The sequence below is a fragment of the Dermacentor silvarum genome, chromosome 4 (assembly GCF_013339745.2).
Source record: "Dermacentor silvarum isolate Dsil-2018 chromosome 4, BIME_Dsil_1.4, whole genome shotgun sequence".
NCBI lineage: Eukaryota > Metazoa > Arthropoda > Arachnida > Ixodida > Ixodidae > Dermacentor > Dermacentor silvarum.
The window spans coordinates 7,520,818-7,530,557 of NC_051157.2; the positions used below are offsets into that span (position 1 = coordinate 7,520,818).

The window sequence follows — 9,740 nt, forward strand, 5'->3', positions numbered from 1 at the left end:
ACGCCTCTGCGCCACGCGGAGGGTCTGTGTGGTCGGTGCGGTTTGGTATGATTTTCGCCGCCATGGAAGCCGACGCTACGCCGACACCAGATTCTCTGCGACGCGGGGCCCTTAACGCTATCGTGTTAATAAATCATCATCGTCAGTCGGCTGGGAGCGGAAAGGAAAGAGAAAGCATGTGTAAAAGCGTGAAAGGTAGCGGAGGGAGAGAGCAAAGGAATGAGTTAGACCCCCGGCGCCCGCGTTCCACGGTTTCTCTCGAGCGAATGCGTTGCGCGGCGGCGGAGTCGGCGCTGCTGTTTATCTCACTCCGTGCAAGACCAGGCAGAACGCATTTTCGTTTGCTGTGGAACGACCGGCGCCAAGGCATTGCAGCACCGCGTTTCAGTGCATACGCTAGCCTAATTTAGATGTCCCACGGACAAGATGTTTTCCCGGGAAGTTGCACGCCTAACTAAACAGATTTTATAATGAAAAAGAAACCCCGTTATAAATATGTGTAATTTTTGCAACAAGCTTTATTTGCATTTTTGGAATTTCGATATAGACAAAACATATTTTGTTCGACTGGTGTAACCATGGCTATAGTTTTGAGTATGAATAAGGACAGCCGTAATTTTAATTATGCAGCGAAGACAAACATTTTACTTGATTTTTCAAAAAAAATATTTCAAAATGCATGCACTGAGTGTTACTGATTTTCAGCTATCGCAAAACCTTTGTTACATCGCTAGCCATCGACTACAGGTAGGACGATTGATAACAAAAATAAATAAATAAATAAATAAATAAATAAATAAATAAATAAATAAATAAATAAATAAATAAATAAATAAATAAATAAATAAATAAATAAATAAATAAATCCGAGGACACCTAAGAACTTACGAGTTGTGAATGCGAAAGCATTAATATACAATAGAACCAATGGCAACTCAATTCAGCCAATGGGATCGAGTCACGCTCATGACGTGGCGTCGCAGCCGATGGAACTTGAGGCGCCGTTTCGCTTCGACAGACGACAGACGCTGGCTTTTTCGCTCAATGGGCCATTTGTCGCTTTCACATCAATCAATCAATAAATAAATTGTAGTGAAGAACACCGATACTATTCGTAGAAGACGAGTGCGCTGCCCACGCAGAAAGAACACGTGGTTACAGCAGCAGAAGCCTTGCGCTGGTTCCGCCATTGCCGGTTAACTTGCTGCGACTGTGTCTAGTAGTAAAGAAGAGTGCTGATACCAAAAGCTGCGTGATATTATAAATAAAAAGAAGAAGGTACTAAACTAGTATTGGTGGTTTCTGATACTGTCGATGGTCAGTTTACCGACAGTTTTGCATCGCTATTCAGGAGGCTGCTACCATACTTGAAGAATGGAAGTCATTTTCACTAAATTGGCGCCTTAAAAGGTTTATGTACATAAGCTGGTCTGGCACCCTCCACCCTGTGCCCATTATATGTGGTGATGTAGAGACGACAAATCATTTCTTTTTACACCACCGTTTCTCGTCGTTACGGAAAATTATTTTAGGAGCGCCGTTTCAGCGTATTACAATGAATCTTTCCATGGCTTAATGTCTTGCCTTTTTGGAGCCTCCTCTAAGAGAAATTGTCATTAGGATGTCTTCACAGCCATAGAGAAATATTTACAGCTGATTATTTACTACATTCTAAGAACATTATTTTAATTTTTAATTTTATCGCCAAATTTGTCATTCCTGTTCTTTTCTGACTAACATTCTTTCTTATCCCATCCGATTCCTGCTCAATCCCCATAGTGTGGGTATATACGAGCCACATTTTGAGGCAAACAACCAGTACTGGAAGATAGCATATCAGCAAGCCTGCATCGCAGTTTCCTGCTGAGATGGGCCTTCGAGACTGACAGTGACACCAGTAAACACAGCTGCCATATCACTCCTTGCAAGCGTCGCATACGAGCTGACGTATCACCGATGTCTATCGATTTTCGCTAGCATCGACATCAACTTTATCAGCTGAATCGGCCCCAAGTTTGCGTTCAACGTTTCTTTCGTCGTTGATGTAGTGTACACAACACTTTTGAAAGTAGCCCTTCTTTTGATGAAAAGCAAATGCAGTATTTTTTTTTTCTTTAAACAGCCCGTCGAGGGATTTCAAGGCTGCATTCGCTGCCATCATCTACAGCAAAATCGCACTTGCGGGGTCACGGGCAGTGTGAACAAGTATCTTGATCTCAGCTCGGCTTGTAGACTTTGTCTCCCAAAGACCGACAACATCCTTATTTCGCTATAAAAGCCGCACTGAAGAGGCGCCACTGTATACACTGCCCCAGGAATCCATACAATGCACGTGCTTTCGGTGCGTATACGCTCAGGAGCTTGCCGTTGGCTTTTTGACAAAGTGTTTTTGCATTTCTTTATGCATGAAGTATGTTCAAGGGCAAGGAATTAGCGGGGTGCAGACAGCTTCGCCAGTGTTGCTTTCACTCAAGCAGAGGTGGCTGCCCTGATGTCGGCGCCTGTAACTTGAATATCTTTCTATGCTTCAAATAGGGCGAAAAATTTCCGAAAAAATTAGGAGATGACAGAGAGAGCACTGCCTCTTCTAATTATTTAAGTTAATTTTTCGTGGTGTTTCAGGTATAAACATCGGCATCAAATTTTGTTACTGTAATTTGGCTGACGCGCATACTCCTGCCCGCACGCATGACTGTAGAACCTTTTGGTTACCTTCACTCCAACGTCTCGCGAACGTCAGAATGTCAGGGAACCACAGCTCGTTGACTGTAATCCAAGACCAGCCGCAGTTAGGTGATTTCATTAAAAAAGTCCAGAAGGGGTCGAAGCACAAGTTATCAAAACGATAGGTAGTATGAAGATCACAGACACTGGGCCTCTTCAATTATCCGTCCCGCACTGCCCGAAGCAGTGCTTTCAGCCAATGAGCGTTGCGTGTGCAGCTTCTCGGACTGTCAGAGACAGATAATCGAAGAGGCCCAGTGTGGCACAGCGGCTGCGTCAGGATGAGTTCTGGCAATGATCGCTTGCTCTTCAATTAACATAGGTGAAAATGATCAGGAAATAAATATCTAGAATATTTTCATTTATTGAGCGGGGATAGGTTGAATATTAGTGGAGAAAGCTGTGGCTCAAGCATTCCAATTTTATAATATAACGGACCTGAATCAACGCAGATAAACGTCTATGTCACATATTTGAAAGTATTTCTTACGTCTTTGGGGCTTCTTGATCAAAAATCAATAAGCTAGTTCCGTGCAGACGGCGTCAAAATCCATGACGTCACGGGCAGCTAGCGTGGGGACTGGAAGGTCGCCACCAATATTTCCTTTCTGCGTCTCACCTTGTTGCAGGTCACGCTTTGACTAACCTTTTCGGGCGTAATTTACTGTAAGGGGCAATTGGAGATCGCAGGGAGAGGCCTTCGTCCTGGACACAAATATAGGCTGATGATGATGAATTGACTATAAAATGAATTTCCGTGAAGCTGGCGTCCAACCGTTCGCAGGCTGCGGTGTTCTTTCTCCTGCTGCTGATGCCAACAAGCGGCCAACTGCTCGACGGGCTGCGCAACCCGCTGTGGAAGCTGTTCGGCCGACGCGGAGGCGACCCCGACAGCGACGGCGGGCGAACGGAGCTGCACGACGATCCGCTGCCGGACATGATCCCCAACCACGCACCAGCAGTCGTCTATCGAAGGTGACACGTTTATGCGACTTGAATGCATTCTTTCGCGAGCACCCTTGTCTGTCCCGAAAGGCCTTGTAACTGGGAAGTAAGTTAATACATTTAATCCTTATAACTGCAGATAATCGATAAAGAAGATCTGGTTACGTCGCCGTCACCTCGACATAGTCATTTGACGCAATCATAAAGTCTGAAATGATACTCGCAAAAATGATAGTCGGCAGAAGGAACAACGAGAACAGCGACAGGAACTAGGGGATCGTCAACGGCAAGAAGAGGAAAAGGAGGTGTTCAGAAGACGATCGGAAACGACGTTAGAGGGCAACGCTCGATGATAAAATAAAATAAAATAAAATAGAAACAAAAAACTGGTGGCGTCGCCGTCACCTCGACATAGTCATTAGATAAGTTATAAAATGTTACAAAATTATTATAAAATGAAGCAGGTTCCCAGCCTCCAGAGAAAAAATGCAGGTTGTAGGATTCAGAATAAAACATTGTACAGAACGCAGCAAAAGATTATAATCCCCGTAAATGTATGAAATGGAATTGTGCTTCGAACGTTATGATATGGTCTAAGCAGGATAGACATGATAAGCAACAAAAAATGCTACGGAAATTCTGAGGCTTGTCTGCTAATGAATAAGCATTCTTTAGTTCCGGAAAAAGCGATGAGTAGACATGCATAAACTAGCAACACAAGGTCTACGTTCGAAACCCTATACACAGGCTGTGCAAGCTGACAGATCGTGATTTTGGTAAGTTAAACTCCAGAATATAACTTTAGAGGGCAGTTATTAAAGCCCCACCACAGGGAGCACGGGATACGCGTCTCGCTTAGCGTATGCGTGAGCGTACGCGTTTGCGAGTGCGTACGCGTGTCAAGAATTGGGAAGAGCGAGTAACCGCACGATAGGCGCCTAACTGCGCGCAGCACAGTGCCGCTAGAATCACTTGGCGGGAAACGTTCGTTTTGGGCTTGAGGAAAAAAAATATCATTCTTAACTTGCGCAAAAGAGGCAATCGCAATCATGAAATCTCATACCAATCGAACTCGATCATGATTGAAACTGCCCTGCGTATGACACCCGTATAAAATTTTGAGCATTTGCCTGTTACGTCAGCGTTGGGCGACCTGCAGATGGCTCATGAATTTGTGCGCGCTGTGCTTGCGCCGCTCAGTTTCCGTTGAAGCGATAGACCGCGCGAAGGACACTTCGCTCGCTGCTGCTGCCGTGCTTGCTCACGCCAACGTTTTGACAGCTGAGTGCCCGTGGTCATCGAGTGTGATGTGCTCATATTTTCTTGTGCGCTCTGGCACCATGCTTGTTAATTCATTTAGTAAACCAATGTTTCCGTGTTAATACGACTGATAAAACTACTATCCTTACTCCGTATAGCTACCTACTAATTTGCTATCGCAATTGCTGTTTCGCCTTTCGGGCAAAACTGTCATTTTTTGTCTTTACCACACCCTAACGCAGACACTGAAATGATTCCGTGAGTGAAATAACTTTATTTCGGTCCCGGGAAGACGCAGGGGAGACCCCGCGCCACCCGGCTAGTCCCACGTCTAGAGACCGCCAAGCCGAGCTTGGCGGCCCGGGAGACTGAAATAATCTTCTCTAGTATGGCCGATGTCAAAAAAAAAAAAAAAAAAAAACTGCAAAATAGGTTTCGAGATGACAACCTGAGCTCCACCTTCGGGACAAAGACAAAGTTTAGGTAACATAAAGAAGGCAATGATAATGCTCAACCCTCTCAGAAATTATGAACAATGATGCACAACAACGCCTCAAGCAAACTCGCCTCCCTGTGTGTTTTGTGGACAACGCAGGCAAACGGCAGTTTCGCACGCAAGGTAACGCTTGACATCAGCTCACCATTCTCGTGTTGGACTAAACGCTGAGGAAATTACACATTCGTCACGAACCTCACCGCTAATTATCGTCAATCAAAGCAAGCAGCATACAAAGCTTCGCTTACATCGATTTCCACAGTGCGTGGGGTCCGCATATTTTTAAAGTCAACTTTCGCTTTCATTTCTTCATTGTGTGTGTGTGTGTGTGTGTTGCGGGGTCTCACATGTACTCTTGGGACAAAGGAATGACAACACAGTAGTGCGAACAATCAAAAGGGCATTTATTGCACCTTTCATACACTAATACACGCTATAGCCGAATTACTTTGCATAAAGCTTTCACATGGGCGCGCGACAAGTCAAGGAAGTCCGACTCACCGCGACCGGATAGCGAGCGAATTAATATTGTTACGGGAAGGAAGAAACGTACTGGTTTTACAGACGGGTTTTAATGGCTACGCAGAGAAGCCCCATGCTATGACACCAACGCTTAGTCGTTCACGTGTACGGTCACGCGAGCGGTGGCGCGTTCGAACGATCCGTATTTGTCCATACCGGTGCCCTGCTCTTAGCCTCGCGAGACGGTCCCGCGAAGCGGGCCGGCGTGTTGGTCGCCGATCCCTAGCCAAAGAGGAAGCGCCTTCGACCTTTTTCTCCCAAGTCACCCCGCCGTTCGGTAGCGTTAGCATCGCGACACTCGCGCCATCTCTCGCAACGCGCAGCAACCACTACGACCGCCTCCGGCGCTTAGCCACGTGGAGAAGCCGGGCTACAGGAGACGCGAGCTATGCGGAGAAAACATCAGGGGACGCGCGAGAGTCGCGCATCCCCACATCCCCCCAACCTTAAATCACTGCACATACTCCGGCGAAACAAGTCACACGGTCTATCAATGCGCGCGTCGCGAACAAAAGTTAGTACATGCGACAGTGGCCGCGCCGAGGAAATGTCCACACGTTATCCACAACCATAGCCTCCTCGATAGTTATCCATAGTTATCCACCATAGTTATCGAGGAGGCTATGGATAGTCACGCAAATGAGGTCACTCACGGGTTGCAGCGGGTATCCGTATAGGCAGGTAGGTGTAGCGAGGTCAGAGAGGCTCGGGGGTCTCTCGGTCGCGCTCTTTTATACCTTTTATTGCGATAGCAATTATATGGACACTTAAACCGGATTTCTGCCGTCGGCGTTGGCGTCGTAGTCGGCGTCGTCGTCGCCGTCGTCGTCGCCGTCACCGTGAGGTTCCCTATAGATAAAATCTTCGCCGCGTGCCGTATGCCCGAGCGGAAGTGTGCGGGGACGCGCGCTATCACGGAGAGCGAACGAACGCACTCAATCTCCCACGCGCAAGCAAGGAAGCGGGAAGCCAGCGCCGGAGGGAGCGGGGGGGGGGGGGGGGGGGTGCGCACTTCCACTCTGCCAACAACCACGCTCGTCGCTCGCTCGCACCGTCTCTTATCTCCGCACGGCTCTGACCTTTATGCGCCGCGTGCATTCGCCGCTCAGTTTCCGTTGAAGCGATAGACCGCACGTACCTTCGCCGCTGCGGCGTATCCGCTTGCTGCCAGAGTTTTGACGGTCGTTGTCTGCAGTCATTCAGTGTGATCTATTCCTGTTTGTGCGCGCTCACACCACGCTTGTTCATTAAGTTAGTAATAGTCGGGCCACATTTTCCAACGCACGCTACACATGCAATGCTGCCCGGATCGGCAGTGCAGCGCTAGAGGTGTGTCCCTTCGCACGCGCTGCCCACGGGAAGCGCTTCTCATCAACACCACCGTTTCACACGCGCCTTCTCGTCGTCATCGAGTCTCTCTTCATGTCGGTCTACTTACGCCGCAGCACACCTGCTTACTTAATCAGCTCATGTTTACTACAATTCATATTGCTACCAAAGCCGCTCACCTTACTTCGTATGACATTGCTGTGTTGCTATCGCATTCATTGCTTCGTCCTTAGGGCGAAACTGTGACATTTTTTTACCTAACGTCCTCCTCGCCCGCCGGATACTTTCCGTCCACGGTGTTTTCCGTCTTCTCGCGAGAGGCGAGCGAGAACCGGGAGAGGGCAAAGTGCATCTCTCCCGTGTCCGCCCGGCTCCCGCTATTGGCGCTGAGCCGTGCTCCCTCAAGGGCTGCAGAAGATAGCGCCAACCTTTCCCTTTCCCTCAAGAACCACTTATCATCATCCCGCTGGGCGCGCTGCGCGCGCACGAGATGTCCGCCCGGCTCCCGCCCGAGTGCGCTACGTGCGCAAGCGACGGCGAGCGCCCGCGGGAGAAGGTGGCGGCGTGTGCTCCCCACAGTGTGTGTGTGTGCGTGCGTGTGCGTGTGCGTGTGCGTGCGTGTGTGTGTTAAATCATGGATCCGGGACATCAAAGATGTGCGACGTAATGCTGACGCATTTCTCGCATCACCTATCACCATTTCGCATCACCTATCACCTATCACGTCGTGATGCGACGTAATGCTGACGCATTTCTCGCATCACGTTAAATCACCACTGGACTTTTTTACTTTTCCAACAGACACTAATGGATTAGAATTGACTGACTGATGAATTGCCCCGTGACCTGTGACAAAGTGTATCCTTTAATTGTTGTTATTAATCTGCTGTGACCAACAAGGGTTGAAGAAAAAAGGATGTATCCGCGGAGTCAACGCTTCTAAAGGAGTCTTCGCCAGGCTCTGACGAAGACCCTTGTCGAAATGTTGGATCGTCCATATTCCCGTGAAGTCTACCTTGCTATGAACTTCTGTTATTAATCAGTATTTTGCAGTGACCTCCCTGTTTGAACTTGGCGTGCGCAGTATTTCATAAATTATAATACAAAATTGACGTGTCAATCAGCCAGTATGAACAGACTGCAACGCCGGCACCTTGGAATTTTCTTCGGGACTCTGTACTCACCGTGTGGAAGCTACAAGTGCTTGTGTTTTATGTGTGCGTTTTGCGTTAAACCTTGCTGCAGACGCATACTGCGTTTTCACTGTGCAGAATGCCTAGCGTGGTGATGGAGCCAGCGGCGCACCTGGGCGACGCCGGCTACTTCTACTCGAGGAGACCGGTGGCCCACATGCCCGGAGCCGCCCGGCTGCCTCCCGTCGGCTCACGCCGGTGGCAGAGTGACGGCTATGACCATGTCCCGCTCGAGAGCCGCTTCGCCGGAAAAGCGGAGAGCTCCAAGGACACCGCCGCGTCCCCCGAAGACCGAATGATCGAGGCACTGAAACTTATCAAGCAGCTGAGGACCATGGCGACGTGATTGGGGGCGACGGCTGTCCTATGTCTTCACGGCCGGGATACAGCAGCTGTGGCAACCGGCTATGGCGTCATGTGACAGAGAGAGAGAGAGAGAGAGACAAGTTTTATTGAAATGAGGTCGTCTTGAAGTCTTCCGTGGGAGGAGTCCTTAGTCCGGCACCCCTGTTAGCCGGGCGATGTATTTAGCCAGACGACAACCGATCGATATAAGTTAGTTGCAATAAAGCATGGTGACTCTCTTCTGTTTCCTTCTCAGGTGTGCGTGAACATTAAGGCGCTATCTACCGCTGAAAAAAAATCGTTATCTGGCTAAGCATGCGGTGATGAATAGCAACAAGAAAAAAACGTTGACTTCGCCAGGCCCAGCCTGGCTGCCGTCTTGCGCATGACGAGGGTGACTTGATGCGTGGTGAGTTGTGCCCATTATGGGTGAATGTCTAACGGATCGTGGTGTCCGACAAGGACAGTAAATAAAACAGCTAAATAGAAGGAATCAGGAAAGACTTGAGAAAGCAAGCAAAAAAAAAAAAAGAGTCGCAATATCGCTCACAATATGGGACGTACACGGTGATGTGTAGCATGTCGGCTCAGGGAGTAAACATTCGCAGTTGAAGAAGAAAAATTTATTTAGTGACGACGAGTTGTCCTCGATTGTGGAGGTGGCGTCGCTCGGTGGTGGAGATACATGACTTTCATTATTTTTTTATTTACCTAATATTTTTGTGAATAATTTCTTGCTGTAGAAATTTCAACGCGCAGCGTGCTCTTTCTTTCCACACAGTATAACCCCAAAACACATCCTTGTTTAGGATTTGTTTACTAGATTTAAACATATCTTTAGTGTAATAGTCCAATGCTGCCTCTAGATTCTACTGGTTTACCCTGCTCCTTGTGTAGAGCTGATTTGTCTGGTATTTTGCAGATTT

The 9,740-nt window shown here is 48.1% G+C and overlaps 1 protein-coding gene across 1 annotated transcript; it reads left to right on the top strand.

The window, feature by feature from the left end:
- Positions 1 to 2,326: 2,326 nt before the first annotated feature.
- LOC119448031 (uncharacterized) lies at positions 2,327 to 9,006 on the top strand. Its single transcript, XM_037711533.2, has 3 exons — positions 2,327 to 2,341; positions 3,509 to 3,699; positions 8,548 to 9,006. Exons 1-3 carry the CDS (start codon positions 2,327 to 2,329, stop codon positions 8,813 to 8,815), a joined length of 474 nt encoding a protein of 157 aa, XP_037567461.1. The 3' UTR covers positions 8,816 to 9,006.
- The last annotated feature ends 734 nt before the right edge of the window (positions 9,007 to 9,740 follow it).